At 49.0% G+C, this 21,329-nt stretch overlaps 1 protein-coding gene and 1 non-coding gene across 6 annotated transcripts in view; both read right to left on the bottom strand.

The window, feature by feature from the left end:
* Positions 1-19,632, bottom strand: part of AP1AR (adaptor related protein complex 1 associated regulatory protein) — a 36,813-nt gene extending 17,181 nt beyond the window's left edge. For all 5 annotated transcript variants that reach the window (XM_054717066.1, XM_054717062.1, XM_054717063.1 and 2 more), the window contains exons 1-4: positions 19,437-19,632; positions 5,976-6,024; positions 4,477-4,503; positions 1,085-1,110 (exon numbers count right to left, since the gene is read on the bottom strand). In XM_054717066.1, the coding sequence (XP_054573041.1) occupies positions 1,085-1,110; positions 4,477-4,503; positions 5,976-6,024; positions 19,437-19,558 (224 nt within the window). In that variant the 5' untranslated portion in view covers positions 19,559-19,632. The remainder of the gene's footprint in view (positions 1-1,084; positions 1,111-4,476; positions 4,504-5,975; positions 6,025-19,436) is intronic.
* On the bottom strand, positions 16,248-16,372 carry LOC114227585 (small nucleolar RNA SNORA11). Its single transcript, XR_003613640.2, has one exon. It is a non-coding gene; the product is annotated as a small nucleolar RNA SNORA11 (small nucleolar RNA).
* Positions 19,633-21,329: the final 1,697 nt, after the last annotated feature.

Here is a 21,329-nt window from a genome sequence, read left to right as displayed (position 1 = left end):
ACGGCTGGTGGGGACACCTGCGCCCTCGGCTCCAGCGAGTGCTGGTGCCCCGCCCCCCCCCAGCCCGCGTCTCCGCTCTGCCCGGCTGCCTTCAGACTCCTCCCGTCACTCCTCGGCCCCCACCTCTGGCAGGTGGTGCCAATGCCAAGACCTCTCCCGGTCTCAGCCAGCCCAACAGGTGATGCCCCTCACTTCTTTTCCTCTGCCAGGGCGTGTGCATTTGTTTGTTTTGAGGTCTAACTTCAGAAAACAAATACAAATGTTCAGTGTTCAGTGGCTGAAGTTGTGACAACGGTGCACTCTGCAGCTGCCCACACCAGGAGCAGAGCCTTCCCACTCCACCAGGTGCCTCGCGCCTCTTCCCAGTCAGTGCTCACGACTGCCCTTCAGTTTCTCCTCCTGGAAGGCCCCCCTTGGGACAGCCACCACTAGTCACCCTTCCGGAGGAGCCCAGGTGTGCCTCCTGCAGACGCCTCCCAAGCTCGCCTCCCTTCCCCTGGGGGACAAAGGGCCTTCCCTCTGGGCCTCCTCGAAGGCTCTACAGCCCTCCCTGCCTCCTTCCTGCTGAAGCTGCCTCTTCCCTCTGGCGCCTCGCACAGGGGCCGGCCACAGGACAGTGCTTAATAGCGTTAGCAAACTACACAAGGTAAAGGGATACGCATTCAAATATGAAACATTTAAGTATTCTCTTGATGTTAGGAACTCTCGAATTCAAGTTAAAGACAGATGGCTCTTTTCAAGTACTAAGCTTAAGTAATTTTAAATAAATTATATTTTTAAAACTGTAATTAGTAAAAGATGCTTTAGAACATCATAAGTAAAAGGATACAGTTTAAGAAATTAGAGAAAATGTAAATGGTTTTTAAAAAACAAACACGTAACAACTTAGGTTCAACAGGAAAGCACCTAGCACTTATATGCATTACATGAATGCCCACGGCCATCCTTCGCGACGGGCGTCATTTGCCTGAATCTGGCAGGAGAAAAGCCAGGTCTGAGGGAAGCAGTTCCGAGCACACAGATGACAGCCGGCCCTCAGAGCTGCTGCAGCACAAACCCAAGTTCCCGAGAAAACCCGCCTCACCTGTGCCTGCTTCCTGGGCTCTCCCCCTGTACAGAAAAGGAATCAGACAATTAAAATGCTTCATCAGCTTCATTCTATTTCAGACAAGCCAATAAAAACTTCACTTAATCAAAATATTCCACTTACCTTTTTTATCATAGTGAACAGGTTTAATTATTTAAGAGCTTTAAAATTTTACTATTTTGCAAAGGCAAAAATTCAGTTTAATAACCTAGCTTAATTATATAACAACAAATTGCTGGACATTTCTTAAAAATTTTCTAACAAATATTTACTCTACACCCATGACTGTCTGGTCAGGCTTGGACCAGACATGCTCTCCATGCCTTCATCCCTCACGGACTCTGGGTGTAAGCTCACCTCCCAGGTCAAATCATCAGAAGCCTCTCAACCAGCTCACCTGCATCTGTAGGGACTCCCAGGCGCATGCAGAGCAGCCACCACGGGCGCCCGTGTGCACATCGGGGGGGGGGGGGGGGGGGGTTTGGCAGAGTACACAGGGTTTGCCCTCTGGTTTCAGCTCTCAGCTGTGTTCCTTTTACAGCTATTTCACGCCATGGTGTTCACCCCACCCATGCACGAATTCATGCACCAGGCCTCTAATATATATTAATACACACACACACACACACACACACACACACACACACACACGTATATACACTGAGTGGCCAGATTATTATGTGTTCAGAGATCATAATAATCTGGCCACTCAGTGTATCCTATCTAATAAAAGAGTAATATGCAAATTGACCATCACTCCAACACACAAGATGGCCACCATAAGATGGCCAGCAGGGGAGGGCAGTTGGGAGGGACCAGGCCTGCAAGGGAGGGCAATTGGTGGCAATCAAGCCTGCAGGAGAGGGCAGTTAGGGGTGACCAGGCTGGCAGAGTAGGGAAGTTAGGGGTGACCAGGCCTGCAGGGAAGGGCAGTTGGGGGGGACCCAGGCCTGCAGGGGAGAGCAGTTGGGGGGGGGGGACCAGGCCTGCAGAGGAGGGCAGTTAGGGGTGACCAGGTCTGCAGGGGAGGGCAGTTAGGGGTGACCAGGCTGGCAGGGGAGCAGTTAGCCATCAATCAGGCTGGCAGGGGAGTGGTTAGGGGGTGATCAGGCTGGCAGGCAGAAGCGGTTAGGGGCAATCAGGAAGGCAGGCAGGCGAGCAGTTGGGAGCCAGCAGTCCTGGATTGTGAGAGGGATGTCCCAGATTGGAGAGGGTGCAGGCTGGGCTGAGGGATACTCCCTCACCCACCATGTATGAATTTTGTGCACCGGGCCTCTAGTATTAAAATAAGGTGTCACGCAGAGACATAAAACAAGGTTACACACTAATTAACAGATGAAAATGTGGGAGAACCCTCAGCACCTAATTCTGTTACATCCCCGAGGAGGGGTGTTCTGGTTCCTGCAAGTTCAGCTTTCTCACAGAATGAGAATCACTGTCTTCATTTTCTTCCACAGGATCTGAAATTAGCTATAGCTTTTTCTTTTCCCCTCCAAAGGAAACCCTAACTAATTTCAAGACTGATTTGGGCTCATGTGTCCATCTTACATACTTAAACTATTCAATTCTGAGAGTTACAACATATGGCTAAGGAAGAGCAGAAATAAAATTCTACATGTTCCAAACGAATTTAGGAAATAGCACCGCAAAACAGTTCAACCAAACCCATCATAAACTGATGCGAGAAAAGGCTGTCAGCGAAAACAAAAGCAGCCAAACACAAGCACTTCAGCACCAACGGGACCACAGATGCCTTTGAAGCCCAGTGCGGCCCTGCCGGTGGCTCAGTGGCTACTGTCATTGGGTCCTGATGCACCAAGGCTGCAGGCTCAATCCCTGGTCAGGGCACAAAGAACAATCACCCAATGGATGCATCAAGAAGTGAACAACAGATATCTCCCCCACTCCTCTCTCTGAGAAACATTTTAAAATCAGTATGATGCCGATTTTAAAACTATACTGAAGGTTGAAGGAACTCATACATTTAACATTTGTCAGAACTTTAAAAATATCAGGTTAGATGTTGGCCTTCACGGTGTTAAAAACAAACGAACATGGAGATGAAAGTGACCTTTGACAAGGAAAAGAAACTAGGTTCTATGAAACATTCAAATATCAGGGAGAAATTTTCCTGGGAAAACAGAAGGTAAGCTTCCTAAACGTGTTCTATCCTATGACATTAGTATGTATTGCTATTTATAAAAGGACTCAGACCAGATTGCTCTGGGAAATGCCGAGGTGAACAGACTTCAGTGATCTCTTTCACAACAGCTCTCCTCAGGACCCTCACCAGCGCATGCTGATGCGCTCCGAGACTGGCCTCCGCACACGCTGGGAAAGGCTGGGCTGAGAAATGACATGAATGTGGTTCGACACATTTTCCTCTTTTCTTAGAAAACAGAACGGACAGCGGGGCGGAGCCTGCAGGCTCTTCCAGCCTCACTCATTTCAGAGGCGTGAGGCGGGGCCATGCGAGGGCAAGTAATGGGCACAAACTCACACAACTGGTTTCGGGAGGATGAACAGCAGCAAATTAAAGCTCTTCTCATGCACCAGCACACTGGACACCGACACCCCGTCTCACTAGCCCTAAAATGTACTTAAAAAATAGGGTAATGTTTTGTACTTGGACTGCACCTTAAAAGTGACTTAAGTTTTAGATGAGATGAAAAGCAAAAAATCAACCAAAAGTAACTGATAGAAAAGATAATAGCAAAAGTCAGAAACTGATTGTAGAACGAACATGTGTAAATTCCACCCTCAGAAATTCATGAAAACTATGGTTAAAGAATGCATCTACTCTGGATTGTGAGGAATTTTATCTACCTTATGGCAAGAGGCTGGAAATATCCCTTTTTAAAGTTCCTTGAGTTCTAAAGAATGCTTTTAAAACCCGTGTTATATAGCTGATATTATAATATGCATAACTATATAAAAATTAAATTACATATAGTATTACATATGTTCTATAGTAGGAAATTCTGAATTATTTGCTAATATAAATTAGTGAAAGACAAAAATAAAGAACAGTAAAAATAAAAAAAATAAAAATCCTAAAAGTAAATGATGTAAATGCTATTTAAAAATGAATTAATTGCCAAACAGGTGTGGCTCAGTGGTTGAACAAAGAGGTCACTGGTTTGATTCCCAGTCAAGGCACAAGCCAGGTTGTGGGCTCGATCCCCAGTAGGGGGCGTTCAGGAGACAGCTAACTGATGGTTGCTCTCTCATCATGTTCCTCTCTGCCCTTCCCTTCCTCTTTCTCTAAAATCAATAAAAACATATTTTTAAAATTTACATTAAAATGAGGAAAAAAACCTGAATTGTTAGAACTAATTAGATGACCAATGAGATTGATATGGACTTTGCATTATTATGGAAATACTTACTTCATCACTTTCTACTAGATTCTCAAACTGGAAGAACAAGAAAGCAAATGTTAGGAGAGATATCTGTCTAAGGTACATATCCCACAAATAATGTCACATTTTCACCTAAAAAGTAATATAAGATATTTAATTTCTTTTTACACATCAGTTCATTGGATATATACTTAACAGTCCTACAAGATAGCCATGATAAGCTATCTTTTTCATTTATGAGTTTACATAAAAAACAAAAAGGAGACTCACAGCAAGTTTCTACATAAATGAGAAACTGATAAGCAAAACTTTCATCTGAATTGAACATTTCATACGGATGTTTTAAACCCACACAGCTAGAATTTCCACTTGAATTCAGATTAACTTAATGTTATTAGAAAGAAAATTACTCAAAAAACAGGGACTGAAAAGATACTCAAACAAGAATTTCTCTTATAATGTTTATATTTATTCATCTATTCATTCAAGTAAGTATTTGCTGAAGATTTACTAGATGGGAGTCATAGCTCCCAATACTCTTTCTAGAGATAGGAATGGCCATGTCAAATTACCTAATGAAAGTCATTACTATTAAAATAATTGTATTTTAAGTATAAATAATTGATAACCACTTAAAAGAATAAAGGTTTTCTTGCTAAAGATCAAGAAAACAATGAAAGGCCCAGCCAGCATGGCTCAGTGGTTGAACATCAACTTATGAACCAGAGGGTCACAGTTAGATTCCCAGTCAGGGCACATGCCTGGGTTGCGGGCTTGATCCCCACTATGGGGTGTGCAGGAGGAGACCATCAATGATTCTGTCTCATCACGGATGCTTCTTTCTCTCTCTCCCTCTACCTTCCTCTCTGAAATCCATAAAAATATATTAATAATAATAAAAAAGAAAACCATGAAAGGTTCAGAAAATTCAGGACTAGAAGACTGTCAAGTACAGCGCTCAAAGCTTTGGAGCTAGGCAGTTCGGACTGGAATTTAAATTCTGCCACTGTCTTCACCTGCCTAAGCCTCCAATTCCCAACCATGAAATGGGATGACGGACACATGTTAACTATGACAGTACTAACAGTTATGAGCAATGACACTCAACTACGCGGTGGAGTAGCTGGTATACAGGAGGGCAGAGTCCACGGTAGATTCCACTATTGTTATTATGTTTTACATACAAAGACAAAGTGACTCAGGGATTCTACGGTGGAGTTGCTGAAAATGAACGCGCTCTAATCCAGGGGCAGGCCGGCACCTGCTGGCAGCCACTGCCTGACTGACAGAGGGCGCCAGGCCTTGTGCCGTGGGGGGAAAATAACTGCTTTCTGAGTAGAAATGGGTCTGTTGTCCACACTTCCCTGCGTGCCCCTTCCCCCAAGCAATTCTTTCCTCTTCACCAGCATCAATAACACTTAAATATACAGTCCACATTAAATTTAGGTCCTGATCTTTCCTCCTTAATTAAAAGAAAAGCCCCTCCTGAAAGCACTGCATCCAATCAAATTACTCACTCTACTTACCTCTATCGTTAAATGCTCACCTCTTGAGCATGTTCTAAAATATTTGGATCTGGGAAGAAAGAAAAACAACTTTAAAATCAAATTTAATCCTAAAACTGAATTAATATGATGGGGTAAAAACATTTTCTCAAGAGCAACTTTAGATTCTTTAACATATAGTACCTTATATTTATAAAAATGAACTACCAAATTTACCTAAGAATATAAATAGTCCAGATTTTAAAACTCAAGTTATGAGTTAATTTTTCTAACTAGGGCCAAATAATGACTTTAATTTTAACCTTTCTCTTCACAGTGTATACATGTATCATCACCATGATGTACACTTTACATATTTTTTAATCTTTAGGTTATTACAGATGTTCATATTACTACAGATGTTCCTCTTACCCCCGCATAGCTCCCCTCCACCGGGTTCCACGCCCCCCCCCCGACCCCATGCCCTCACCCCCCACTATCCTCATCCAGAGGCGTAAGATTTTTGTCTAATCTCTTCCCACACCCCCTCACTCCGTTCCCCCTGAGTACTGTCAGTCAGCTCCCTTTCTATGCCCCTGATTCTATTATATTCACCAGTTTATTCTGTTCATCAGATTTTTTATTCATTTGATTTTTAGATTCACTTGTTGATATGTATTTGTTGTCACTTTTTGTTCATAATTTTTTATCTTTACCTTTTTCTTCTTCCTCTTCTTAAAGAATACCCTTCAACATTTCATATAACACTGGTTTGGTGGTGATGAATCCCTTTAGCTTTTTTTTTTTTTTTTTTTTAATCTGTGAAGCTCTTTATCTGACCTTGAATTCTAAATGATAGCTTTGCTGGGTTGTAGGTTCTTGCTGTTCATCACTTTGAGTATTTCTTGCCACTCCCTTATAGCCTGCATAGTTTCTGTTGAGAAATCAGCTGACAATCCTATGGTAACTGTTTTTCTCTTGCTGCTTTTAAGATTCTTTATATTTTGCCCTTGGCATTTTAATTATGATGTGTCTTGGTGTGGTCCTCTTTGGATTCCTCTTGTTCAGGGTTTTCTGCGCTTCCTGGACTTGTAAGTCTATTTCTTTCACCAGGTGGGGGAAGTTTTCTGTAATTATTTCATCAAATAGGTTTTCAATATCTTGCTATGTCTCTTCTTCTGGCACCCTCATAATTTGGATGTTGGTACGCTTGAAGTTGTCCCAGAGGCTCCTTACATTATCTTCATATTTTTGGATTCTTTTTTCTTTTTGCTTTTCCGGTTGGGTGTTTTTTGCTTCCTTTTATTTCAAATCTTTGACTTGATTCTTGGGATCCTCTAGTCCAGTGGTCGGCAAACTGCGGCTCGAGAGGCACATGCAACTCTTTGGCCCCTTGAGTGTGGCTCTTCAACAAAATACCACGGCCTGGGCGAGTCTATTTTGAAGAAGTTTAAGTTTAAAATATTTTGGCTCTCAAAAGAAATTTCAATCGTTGTACTGTTGATATTTGGCTCTGTTGACTAATGAGTTTGCCGAACACTGCTCTAGTCTACTGTTGAATCTCTGAATATTATTCTTTATTTCAGTCAGTGTATGCTTAATTTCTTTTTATTTTTAATTTAATTTTTTAAATTATTATTATTTTTTAAATTTCTTTATTATTAAGGTGTCACATATTTGTCCTCTTCCCCCCATTACCATCCCACACCCCTCCCCACGGATGCCCCAACCCCCTGTTGAACTTAACCATTGGATAGGCTCATATGCATGCACACAAGTCCTTTGGTTGATCTCTCCCCCCTCCCCCCAACCTTCCCTATCCTCCCTCTGAGGCCCACTAGTCCGATCGATGCCTCCTTGTTTCTGGGTCTGTTCTTGTTCATCAGTCTATGTTGTTCATCATTTCCCCTAGATAAGCGAGATCATGTGTCCCTAGAGATATACTTATAAGAACTGAATGTGAGATGAGCAATAATAGTTATGCTGACAGGCAAATGAATCAGTCTGTAGTGAGTTTCTTTCCGGACCAACAGTTCTTTAGAGACCCAATTTCAATGTCCACCAGTTCCTTATGTGTACATGTCAGCACTGACCCCTCAGCTCTGGATGGTGGACAAATGGTGGTAACGTAGGTCCAACTCCCTCTGGTTTGGTCTCGGCCTGACCCAGGGGCACGGCTTCACCCGGACTCAGGGGCACGTGGCCTCACCCGGACCTAGGTGCGCGAGGCCTCACCCGGATCCAGGGACACATGGCCTCACCCGGACCCAGGGGCAAGTGGCCTCTCCCAGACCCAGGGGCGTGTGGCCTCACCCGGACCCGGGACCCAGCCTCACCCGGATCCAGGGACACATGGCCTCACCCGGACCCAGGGGTGCGTGGCCTCCCACAGACCCAGGGGCGCGTGGCCTCACCCGGGCCTAGGTGCACGAGGCCTCACCCGGATCCGGGGACACATGGCCTCACCTGGACCCAGGGGCGTGTGGCCTCTCCCAGACCCAGGGGCGCGTGGCCTCACCCGGACCCAGGACCCAGCCTCACCCGGATCCAGGGACACATGGCCTCACCTGGACCCGGGGGCGCGTGGCCTCTCCCAGACCCAGGGGCGCGTGGCCTCACCCGGACCTAGGTGCACGAGGCCTCACCCGGATCCAGGGACACATGGCCTCACCCGGACCCGGGGATGCGTGGCCTCTCCCAGATCCAGGGGCACACAGCCTCACCCGGACTCGGGATTCAGCCTCACCAGGACCCAGGGGCGCGTGGCCTCTCCCAGACCCAGGGGCGCGTGGCCTCACCCGGGCCCGGGACCCGGCCACACCCGGATCGAGGGGCACACAGCCTCACCCGGACCTGGGACCCAGCTTCACCCGGACCCAGGGGCGTGGGGCCTCTCCCAGACCCAGGGGCGCGTGGCCTCACCCGGACCCGGGACCCAGCCTCACCCAGATCCAGGGGCACACGGCCTCACCCGGACCCGGGATCCAGCCTCACCCAGACCCAGGGGCGCGGGGCCTCACCCAGACCCAGGGGCGCGTGGCCTCACCCGGATCCAGGGGCACACAGCCTCACCCGGACCCGGGATCCAGCTTCACCCGGACCCAGGGGCGCGCGGCCTCACCCGGGCCCAGGACCCAGCCTCACCTGGACCCAGGGGCACACGGCCTCACCCGGACCCGGGATCTAGCTTCACCCGGACCCAGGGACGCGTGGCCTCACCCGGACCCAGGGATGCATGGCCTCTCCCAGACCCAGGGTCGCATGGCCTCACCTGGATCCAGGGGCGCATGGCCTCACCCGGACCCAGGATCCAGCTTCATCCGGACCCAGGGGCGCGTGGCCTCCTCCAGACCCAGGGGTGTGGCCTCACCTGGACCCAGGGGCACACGGCCTCACCCGGACCCGGGAACCGGCCTCACCCGGACCCAGGGGCGTGCGGCCTTACCCGGACCCAGGGTCGTGCGGCCTTACCCGGATCCAGGGGCATGTGGCCTCGCCCGGACCCAGGACCCAGCCTCACCCTGACCCAGGTCTCAGCCTCACCGGACCCGGGACCCAGCGGGGCTTCATCTTCTTGATCCCAATTCCTGTTGGTCAATTCCCTCTCAGCAATTCCTTCGGCCATTTTCCCAGAGCTCCAGGGCGGCTGCCGCAGAACTCGTTGGGCGGCGGGCTCGGCGAAGCTCCGGTGTGCCCGGTGCGCGGCGGCGGGCTGGTCCGGGGTCGCTGCGTCGGCGCTTGGGTCTGCAGCGGTGGCCGGTCGCCGAGCGTGTGCACCTGGCCACTTCCGGGGCGTTGAGATTCTTGAAGGACTCGGAGATCAGCAAGTGCAGTCTCCCACCCCATGTCTCCCAGGGGCTCGTCTGTCCGTGCTCGGCAGCGAGTGGAGCTGTCCCCTCAGCCGGAGACCGCCGGGGGAACTGCGCCGAGCACGTTCCAGGCCGCCATTGTGTCGCCTGAGCTGTAGTTCTTAAAGTGTGGACTTTGGCTCACCGGCATCAGCATCATCCCGCCTACCCCTCTTTTATTCTAGTTGTAGAGCATCTGCTCAGCCAGCCCTCCGGTGGTTCTGGATGGTGTCTGCTCTGTTTTCCCATTGTAGTTTCAAAACTGTTGTGGTAGGCAACAATCAGGTGTCCGCCCTATGCCTCCTCTTTTTTTTTTAAAATATATTTTATTGATTTTTTTACAGAGAGGAAGGGACAGGGATAGAGTTAGAAACATCAATGAGAGAGAAATATCGATCAGCTGCCTCTTGCACACTCCCTACTGGGGATGTGCCTGCAACCAAGGTACATGCCCTTGACCGGAATCGAATCGGGGACCCTTCAGTCCACAGGCAAACGCTCTATCCACTGAGCCAAACCAGTCAGGGCTAGAAGATTCTTAAGTAACCTTATAACTGGTTTTGAACTCTATATCCAGTAGTTTGCTTTCCTCCATTTCTTTCATTTGTGACATGTTTCTTTGTCTCTGCATTTTGGCTGCTTTCCTGTGTTGATAAGAGTGGCCTTGTGGGCTAGGCGTCCTATAGGACCCAATGGCTCACCCTCCCCAATCACCTGAGGTGGACACTCTTGGTGCACATCTTTGTGGGCTGTGTGCACAGTCTTTTTGTAATTAAGCCTTGATTGCTGTTGGTATCACTGGGAGGAGTTGACCGCCAGGCCAATTGGCTGTGAGGATCAGCTGTGTCTACAATGGAAAAACTGCTGTGCAGGAGACACCCTTATGGGGCAGTACTTGCTTCAGTAGGGCTTTGGTGCTCACTGAGTCTGCCCCTTGAGTGTGTTGCTTATGTATGTGAAGAGTTGTAATCTGGTGTGGTCTCATACTGACCACTGGGTACATTGGCTCTTGGATCTCCAAGGAGGTGCAAAGTCAGCCACTGCCTGAGGCCACCCAGCAGGAGCTACAGAGAGATCTGCAGATTCTTCCTCTTTGTATGGGGTTTGAAAGTGCCAGATGAGGCCCAGCTGTGAAGCTAGGCAGGCTGATGCTGCCAGGTCTTGGGCCTTCTTTTGGAAGCTTTGAGGCTCTCTGACCCAGCTGCAGTTTGACAGGTTTTAGACTGAGAAAGGACAGGCCATTCATATGCAAAAGCTGCTGCGCACAGCTTGGGTGGGGTTGTAAATTTGGTGGGGCTGGGTCTCAGGGAATCACCAGAGCAGAGCAAAGAGCAATGGCTGCCAGTCAGCTCTGCACCAGAGAGGTCCCCGCGTCTCTGTGTCCCCACGCAGGAACAATGACCACTGCGAGCACCTCTGAGAGAAAGCTGCCCTGGTGTTCTGGCCCGATGCCAGACGGTCCAGTTTCTCCCTGTATGAGTCTGGGTTCCCAGAGTCTCGCCTGGAACTGGAGTTCAGAGCAATCAGGAGCTTGTATCTCCCTCCTGATTGAAAAACAACAACAACAATAAAAACAACAGTGCACTGGTTGCCAGGCAGTTCTGTGCGCACCTCTGCACCTCCTACCAGTCTCAATGTGCTTTTTTCTTTCCTTTTAGTTGTAGAACTTCCAGTCAGCCAGCTTTCCTGCAGTTCTGGATGATAGTTGTTTTGTCTTTTAGTTGTAGTTTTGATGTGGTTGTGAGAGGCAGCAAGTACAGGTGTTCACCTATGCCGCCATCTTGGTTCTCCACTTTAAATATCTTACAATTTTCTCAATTATCACTCAATGAAGCTGACATTTAAAAAAAGGAATCATTCTCTTCTATTAGTAAAACAAACATCTTTGTTATATCTGCCCCCCAGACACAGCCACACTGTAACCACTTAGTATAAGTACAGGGCAAGCCACTCAAGTCCTTTCCTAAGGGAGGGACCAGGAAATTATGACTTTCACTTAATGTGGTTTCTGTTACAGCTGCCAAAACTGATGCAGGAGAGCACTCTCCATCCACCCCAACCCCCCGCCCTTCTCTCCCCCAACCCGTGCGATGCACCACTGAGTTGGACTCCCAGGGGCCCTGGAATGGTGCCGTCCAATGTCCATCCTTCACGGCCCTGCACAGCCCGGAGGCTCAGCCTGTGGCTCCCCCGTGAGTCCCTCCACCTCCTGTTTGGGCTCCTCTTCTCCTGCTGCCTCTGTTCCCAGCATCGTTGTCTTTTCCAAAGACCCTGCCTTCTCACGAGGTGTCTGAAGTAGGACAGCGTCCGTGTGTCACCTGCTCCAGCCGTGCTCAGGCTTAATTTGCTCTAAGACCCACTTGTTCATCTTTCTCGTGGTCCAGGGCCTCCGCAGAGCCCTCCTCCAGCACCAGGTTAAAACGAACCAGCTTTTCCCATCAGCCTCTCCACTGTCTGACCTTCCCACCTTGGTCTTGGCCTTGGTCTCTGATGCCCGTCTGGGCTCCTGGTGACCTTTCCCGATTCTCCCGCGATGGCCTTTCCAGCCTCAGCCGCCTCCGGACTTGCCGGCTGCTGCCTGCACGTGACCTGAGGACTGGGCCAAGGTCCGCGAGAGCCTCGTGTCTTCATCACCTACGCTGAAGCTGTGCATGTCTCCTGCAGTCGTGACTCCGGTCTTCCTGTTGGTCAGACGCAGTCCTGCTTGGCCACGTCCGTCCTTCACTTTCAGAAGTCGTTTCGAATCGTTGCTCCTTTGACCATCAGATGGTGTCGCCTGCAGAGCTTCAGTCACTATCTCTTTTGCCCGAGGGCTCCTACTGGGTGAGGAAAGCAACACTGCACGTATATTCAGGTACACTAATTATCAGGGGAGCTGAGCTGATGAAACAAACACATTGCACAAACAATGACTTAAAAAATAAAAGTGGAGAGAACCAAGATGGCAGCGTAGGTAAATGCTAGTATCCCTCAGCCACATCAAAATTACAACTAAAATACAGAACCACCATCATTCAGAATCACCTGAAATCTGGCTGAATAGAAGTCGTTCAACTAGAGAAGTAACGAAGAAAGCACACTGAGACTGGTAGGAGGGACAGAGGGGAGGAACGGCTGGTCTGACACCCACATGTGCCATTTTTATAACTGGAGGGAGATAGTCTCTGTGGAGGCCATCTGTGAGGAGCAAGAGTCTCAGAACCTGACCCCTAGCCTAGGGTTCCAGAGCTGGAAAGAGAAGTCCCCATAATTTCAGGCTGTAAAAACCAGCGGGGACTGTGGCTGAGTGACATGGAGACTGCTGGAGACACAGGCAGTTCCATTTAAAGGGTTAGTACGTGGACTTACTTGGACTCCCATCACCCGGCGGCTTTGGGGGACCCAGACATACGAGGAGGAATTGGATTTTCTGGCGTCAGGGCAGGAACTGGGGGGCAGCTTTCTCCAAGACAGAGATGCTCACAGCAGTCACTGTCCTGTGCTGGGACATCCCAGGTCACAGAGCTGACTGACAGGGGCCATTTCTTAGTCTCCATCAACCTGGCTCAAACGATTTGCTCTGCCCTGGTGATTCCCTGAGATCCCACCCCACCCAATTTGCAGCCCTACCCAAGCTGTTTGCACCAGTTTTTTCATCTGAATGGCCTGTCCCGACTCAGGGTTCAGACTTGCTAAAATCTCTCAAACAAGCAGCAGCTGGTGACAGCATGCCCCAAACTTATCAATAAAAGGCCCAAGACTCAGCACTAGTACCATCCTGCCTTGCTTCACAGTTGGGCCTCACCAGGGCACTTCCAAGACCAATGTAAGTTGCAGCCATCTGCAGATCTCTCTGTAGCTCCTGCTGGAAGGCCCTAGAGCCAGTGTACCCAGTGGACAGCTTCAGACCATAACAGATTACAACTCTACACATCCACAAGGGACACACTAAGGAGCAGACTCAGTGAGCACCAAAGCTCCACTGAAGTGAATCCTGCTCCACATGGGTATCTCCTGCACAGAAGCTCTCCCACTGTAGTAGTGTAGCTGGTCTTCACAGCCAACTGGCCTAGAGGTCAACTCCTCCCAGTGACATCAACAGCAATCAAAGCTCAACAACAAGACTGTGCACACAGCCCACAAACGGGGGCACCTAGAGTGCCCAGCTCCGGTGACTGGAGAGGCTGAGCCACAGGACCCTACAGGACACCCACTACACAAGTCCACTCTACCAATTCCAGGAGACATAGCAGCTCTACCTAAAACATAGGAACAAATACAGGAAAGCAGCCAAATGTCAAAATGAAAGAAATGGAAGCAAGTAAACTACTAAATACAGAGTTCAAAAACCATGGTTATAGTGTTACTCAAGGATCTTCATGAGACTTTCAAGGATCTTAGTGAGAATTTCAAAGATATGAAAAAGGACCAGTCAGAAATTAAGCATACACTTACTGAAATAAAGAATAATTTACATGGATTGTACAATAGAGTAGAGGACACTGAGAATCAAATCAACAATTTGGAATATGAGGAAACAATAAACACCCAAGCAGAAGAGCAAAAAGAAAAAAGAATCCAAAACCATGAAAATTGTGTAAGGAGTCTCTGGGACAACTTCAAGTGTACCAACAATCATGTTATAGGGATTCCAGAAGGAGGAGAGCAAGATATTAAAAACCTATTTGAAGAGTCCCAAACAAGATGAACCCAATGAGGCCACACCAAGACACATCATAATTAACATGACAAAAGTTAAAGACAAAGGGAAAATCTTAAAAGCAGCAAGAGAAAAACAGTTAGCTACCTACAAGGAAGTGCCCATATGACTGTCAGCTGATTTCTCAACAGCAACTTTGCAGGCCAGAAGGGAGTGGCAAGAAATATTCAAAGTGATGAATGGCAAGGACCTACAACCAAGATTACTCTATCCAGAAAAGCTCTCATTTAGAATTGAGGGTTAGATAAAGAGCTTCACAAACAAGAAAAAGCTAAAGGAGTTCATCACTACCAAAACAGTATTACATGAAATGTTGAAGGGTATTATTTACGAAGAGTAAGAAGAAGAACAAGAAAAAGAGGAAAAATATGAACAATAAAATGTCAACGAATACATATTTATCAACCACTGAATCTAAAAATCCAAATAAACAAACAAGAAATCTAATGAACAAAATAAGCTGTTGAATAAAATAGAATCAGAGGCATGAAAGCATGGAACAGACAGATGACTCTCACAACTTGGGACTCTCACAACTTGGGAGTGGGGCAGGAAGAGATTAACCAAAGATCTTACCTAAAGACACAGATAGTAGGGTGGTGAAGGCTTGAACCGGGAGGAGGGGGGCGATAAAGGAAGAAAAGGGGGACATCTATAATACTCTCAACAATAAAGATCTTTTTTAAAAAAATTAAAGTGTATCTTCCATCTTTCTTAACAGCCTAAAGTTCCCTAAAGTCACCTATGGGCATTTCTTTATGCATAACCCTTGTGTCCCGGAGAGATATCTCTAAATGAAACAGACTAAGTTTCTGTGTCTGCTCTACTACTGTGACATGTGAACACGGACTCCCACACGTGGAGGATGTCAGAAAGGCAGGAAGGCAGCCTCTCAAACTGGGAATGATGTGGCTATAAAGGCATCTGCAAGAGCTGAAAGGAATGTGATGCGAATGCAATTCGTGCCTCCATATTATCCAGGCAGGCGTCAAGATCATCTTTTAGGAAGGATAAAATCAGTCTTGTCAAGAATAGACTGAAAATGCAGGCTTTTGTGCTCTATGTTACTTTGCATAGCAGGTAAATACTCTTTTACACCAAAATGACTTAAGTAAAATATAACTGAAAAATTCTCACAAATCACACATTAGTATTGTTCCTTTTCTTCATATTCTCCTATATATTATGTTAAAATAAAATAGGAAAGTCTTTCCCTCTACCTTCTGTTTGACATTATAAATAAATGAAGAACCATAGTAAACTGTTCCAAAATCTATTAAAAATCAAAAGCTTTCCAAGACTCTTTTCGTCTGAACAAAAGATTGGAAAGGTTACCAATCCGATTCTTGGCAAAAATTATTACAATGAAGATGATGTACAGACCGTTTTACAATTAGTATCCAATACTTGAAAGGGGGTTTAACCATTCAAATCTCAAGGGATGACCCATCAACAGATTTTCCAAGTAGGTATAGCCTCGACATAGGAGGTAATAATAAAGCAGTAACATTTACTGTTTAACAAGGCCCTCTCTGATGAAGGCAAATTTAGGAAGAACAGATGTTCAGAAACTTATTTTATGCCCAGAAGAGAGAAATCTTCTTTCTAAACATGTCAAAGACAGAAAACATGGGTTTAAAAGAGCCATTACCCTACAAGAGGAGCCTGACTTAGAGGGAAATGATTAGACAGGACCGTAAAGGTCTTTTACTTCCTTCTCACTCATCCCTGCAACCTGTGTGCAGCATCTTTTCTCTGATTCCTTCCATGTGTAGGGTGTCATGTCACAGGAAGGTCAGAGTGTCCTGCCCCCGGGGGAGTACCCCGCGTTCCTGTTGGATGTGTTGTAAACAGAGGAGCCATTCTTGGGCTCCCTGCTCTGATCACACCCCTTGACCACCCTCTGCTTTTAGACTGTTGCCACCTACATGAACCTTCTAGTTCTTACTTCCCTGGGTTACTGAATGAGAGACATAGCTATGTATTTTAAATACCAAGTGAATAAAAATTGACCAATGTACCCAAGAGACTTGAAGTGTCACAGGGCAAACACTGGCGAGTTAACTACCATGGTCTGAGAAGGAAAGTTCAACTGAGGGCCAGGAAAGTCAGCCTGAGAGAAAACAACCAGGCCCCTGAGGAGTGAAAGGAATGCTTCAAGGAACATTAAGTACCAAAGGCAAGGGAAGGTGAAAAGACCAAGATACACTTAAGAAACCGCACTCCTTAATTCTGTCAACAAGTATATACATTAAGATCCTCCAGTGGCAAAGTACAAGATAATGCATTGAGAGATAATGGCAACCGAATACCTATCTACAGAATAGAGCGCTATGAGCTATTAGACAAATATAAATCACATCAAGTTTTTATTACTCCTCTAAGTTTTGGCCCTTATATGTTAGCTAGCTTGACCTAGTGCTGAAAAAAAAAAAAAATCAAAACTATCAGGTGGAAAAAAATAGTAATAAAAATGAGAGGTAAATTTAACCTAACCTGTCTGCATGCTTACTAGAAGCTGCTAAAAGAATACTAAAACTGATGTAAAACAATATGTTAACCAGAAGACTCAAGTAAGGGAACTTGTGCAAACCTACACTTACGGATTAAAGAAACAGATCAATACCAGCATCATGCGACCATATATTTTTATTTATTGATTTTTAAACAGAGAGAAAAGCATCCATGTGTTGTTCTACTTATGCATTCATCAGTTGATTCTTGTATGTGCCCTGACCCAGATGGAACCCACAACTTTGTCGGGAGGATGCTCTCTGTCACCAACTGGGGGCATCATCTGACTTTCCAGGTCCACGGCCACAGCTCTTCTGGCCTCAACAGGGCAGTCTGTCACAGGAGTGCTGTCCACAAGCAGAAAGCACAGACCCAACTGCTCAGTTTGCACACACGTCCACAGACAGCGACACAGGTTCCGGTGCTCTCTGAGCCGCCCTTCCCTGCGCTGCCGGCTCCCGGGCTCAGGGAGCAGAGTCTGCAATGTCACTGCTATTCCCTAGGAAATCAGTTTGTAAAATCAACTTGAGAGTGAAAAAGTCCAACGTCCAATACAGGGGGGGCAAACGTAGGTTCACAGTGGTTCCTATGGAAAATGCAGTAATCTATACTAATAAAAGGGCAACATGCTAATTAGACGGGGTCAACCGGCCATCTTCAGGCGTCCTCAAACTACAGCCCACGGGCCACATGCGGGTGTTTTTGCCGTTTTGTTTTTTACTTCAAAATAAGATTTGTGCAGTGTGCATAGGAATTTGTTCATAGTTTTTTTAAACTATCGTCCAGCCCTCCAACCGTCTGAGGGACAGTGAACTGGCCCCGTTTAAAAAGTTTGAGGACCCCTGTAGATGTCCGACTTCCTTCTGGACAAAGCCATGGTGGTGGGGGCCGAGGCGGAGGCAGTTAAGGGCAAGATCAGGCTGGCAGGGGAGGGCAGTTGGGGGCGACCATGCCAGCAGGGAAGGACAGGGGAGGGCAGTTGGGGGCGATCAGGCTGGCAGGGGAGGGCAGTTGGGGGAGACCACGCCAGCAGGGGAGGGCAGTTGGGGGAGACCACGCCAGCAGGGAAGGGCAGTTGGGGGAGACCACACCAGCAGGGGAGGGCAGTTGGGGGCGACCACGCCAGCAGGGGAGGGCAGTTGGGGGCGACCACGCCAGCAGGGGAGGGCAGTTGGGGGAGATCATGCCAACAGGGGAGGGCAGTTGGGGGCATTAGGCAGGCAGGCTGGTGAATGGTTAGGAGCCAGTAGTCCTGGATTGTGAGAGGGACGTGGGACTGCGGCTTAGTAGGACAGCTACCCCCGCTCCCAGATTGGAGAGGGTGCAGGCCCAGCTGAGGGACAACCCCTCCATCCCCCCCAACCCCCCTCTGCACAAATTTCATGCACTAGGCCTATAGTTAACCATAACAACACAAGAATAAACTGGTTTGAGCTTTCACAACTGCACACCTACCGCGCCTCACCCTGTACCTGATGTCTGCTTACCGAATTAGATCCCGGTACTACAGTTAGAATTTAACACCCGGCAACAAAAATGCAATAAAATACGACCCAAGCCGAAGATTTTGCGCATGTGGTCCTTAGGCGAGACCTCACAAAAGTAAAAGCGGTGACTCTGGCCGCCTTCCCTTGCAACAGCACCGGCTGTGGGGTCAGGAACGCCAAAACCTAAACGGGCACCAAGCCTTTAAGTCCCGGGTTTCCATCAGGGACACAGGGAGGGGACACGATGCAGGATGGACCAGGAGGGAGGCGCGTGCTTACGTCATCAGAACTCCAGAGTCCAAAGACCCAACTTAGAAACCATTTGGCCTCCATGGGTTCATGCTAAGCCACCTTATTACCTAATAACGTTGGTTAAATGGGACAGATGCCGAAAGCTTCGTGATCTCGTCTAGAAAGCGACAGCACCTACTTCCTACACAACGTGGCTGGGTTCATATTTCCAAGTTTGAGTTCCGGGGACACATTTATTCAACAACAAACCTAACTTCAAAGGACCCTGCTCTCACCTTCTCAGTACCTTATACAAGCAAAGTCACACACATGGACCATCATGGAGTCCCAGTCCTGTGCGGACGGCACTCCCTCCAATCCCTCCAAACCCACGGGAAAGGGCTGCGCGGCCCCTGTCGGCACCAAGAGGCCGGACCACGGCGGAGACCCCGCCACGCGCCAGGCCGTGGACAGGGCCGCCCCACGTCCCGGGCCGGTCCTCCCGCACCCGGGACCGCCGCCGGCCGGTCACCTGCCGAATCGGGCGGCGGAAACACCTCCCGCAGGGCGTGTCTGCGGCCTCGGCCCGGTCCCGCGCCCGCCCTGAAGGCCCCGCCGCGGGGACGCACGCACCGAGGGGAGGCGCCCCGCCCAGCTCCCCGGGGCCCCGCAGGCCTCCGCGACCCGCCTCAGCCCCCCGCCCGCGGCGGCGATGCCCGCTTACCCTCCGCCACGCGGCAGCCGCCCCGCCTCCCGGCGGAGCCGCCCGAAGCACTGCGCCCAGCAGCAGTTCCCCATGGCCGCCCGGCGCCCCCGCGCCCGCTGCAGGCCCGGCCGCAGCCGCATTCGCGCCGGGGCCACGCGGGACTCGGGGCAAAGGCGGCGCTACTCCCGCGGCCGCCCAGCCGCCGCCGCGCGAGGAAGGGGCGCCGGGCTGCGGGCTCCGGGCCGCTGAGCCGCACGCATGGCGCGGCGCTCGCCTCGGCCTCAGTCGCGCCGCCGGGCCGCTCCCGCCGCCGAAGGTTGCCAGGCCCCGCCCCCTACCTCTCCGGGACCCCGATTGGGCGGGCGGCCACGGATGCCCTGCCTCTTCCGTCAACTAGATGACGTCATTTCCTCCTGCTCCGGATTGGGCAACCGGCACCCTGCGACGCGCGTGACACCTGGTGGTGGACGTTCGGTTGGACCTTGACCTGATGGGGAACTCTCTTCCCCCAGAAATGACGAAACCATAGAAAAGGGCCAGGAGTGGGGGATGGGTCCCTGCGAGGACGGAAACCCTGTATCTCGGGGGAGCCCGTGTCAATTTCCTATCCGTGATACTGCGCTGTAGTTCCCAAGCTGTCACCATTGTGAGAAACGGGGAAGGGCACAGGTGATTTCTCTATTATTTTTTACAACTGCATGTGACACCACAAATATCTCAAAATTAAAAACCTTAATTTTTAAAAATGCAACTATGCGCACTCGATGAACACGTGCTCCAATAGGCATTCTGTCAGAGCAGCCGGAGCACTGCTGCTCCGAGTCCAATAATTCTGCTAAGGACTAGCCAACTGCCAGGGCAGACTCCTTCCTGAACCCTGCTCGCTGCACGAACTGTTGGGTCCCAGCCCCTCTGCCTAGGGCGGGACCTTCTTGGATGCCGGATCCTAGAAGCCATGAGAAGTTGTGGGTGTATAAGAAGGAGTCTTTATTTCAGAAGCCAGTGGCCACACAGCCATCAGATAAGGCAGTTCTTTAAGCAGTCCATAAAACATTCAGCCGCACACCAGCTGATACTAGTAAACGAATACATCTTTCCCACACAGTCTCTGCACCCACAGTTATTGTCTGAGCAGCCGCATGCTGCCCCTAGGCTCATTGCCTCACATAGGAGTGTAGAGGATTTACCAGGGACCAAAAAATACGCAGGAGTACCAGAGGCACAAGAAAAACCCATTCATTTTCAGATGTTGCTCATGTACTAGTACAGGACTAAGGGGAGGCTGTTTCTCTCCAAATCCTGAGCAAGCCAATACGGAGGAAGCTTTCCCTTTATACCCCTATGGCTTCTTTGTCCCTCAAATATGGATCATACTTCCGGGCCTGTCACGGGCTTTGCAAAAAGCCCCACGTGCTAGGGTGGGGGCCGTGAGACCACACCTGAAGGCCTGGCCTGGCGCCAGTGCTGATTACTCCGCCTGGGGGTTGTGTATCGTTCATGGTTTATGGCCTCTGTAAAATGGGAGCAGTACTTAGGTAAACAGGTCTTACAGGACCAGGTAATTAAAGAAGGGGCAGTGACTAGGCTAACAAGAATGCGCATTAGGTTACTGGCACAGATTCAGATTGCTAGCCCCTGAAAATGTCTCATTTCCCCCATCAGGAGCAGCACCTGAGCTCTCTGCCTCAGCAGCTTTTCCAACCTCTCCAGCCTTTTCTGCACACATAGTACTACATCCTCTGAGCTGCTTCCCCCCCAGCACCCTGGCTGGTCAGAAGGTATTACACCACTCAGACAAAAGAGGCCTCCTGCCAATAGTCACATTTTGGCTACAGAAAGGTACATGTGTGCAATGCACTGTGAGGTTGCTGTCCTTGCACCTGCATATGGCATCTTAGCCTTGGACATTCT

This window comes from Eptesicus fuscus, chromosome 6 (genome assembly GCF_027574615.1).
Source record: "Eptesicus fuscus isolate TK198812 chromosome 6, DD_ASM_mEF_20220401, whole genome shotgun sequence".
In the NCBI taxonomy this organism is placed as follows: Eukaryota; Metazoa; Chordata; class Mammalia; order Chiroptera; family Vespertilionidae; genus Eptesicus; species Eptesicus fuscus.
Note: the sequence above shows the minus strand (reverse complement) of the source record. Positions and strands in the feature narration are given on the sequence as shown.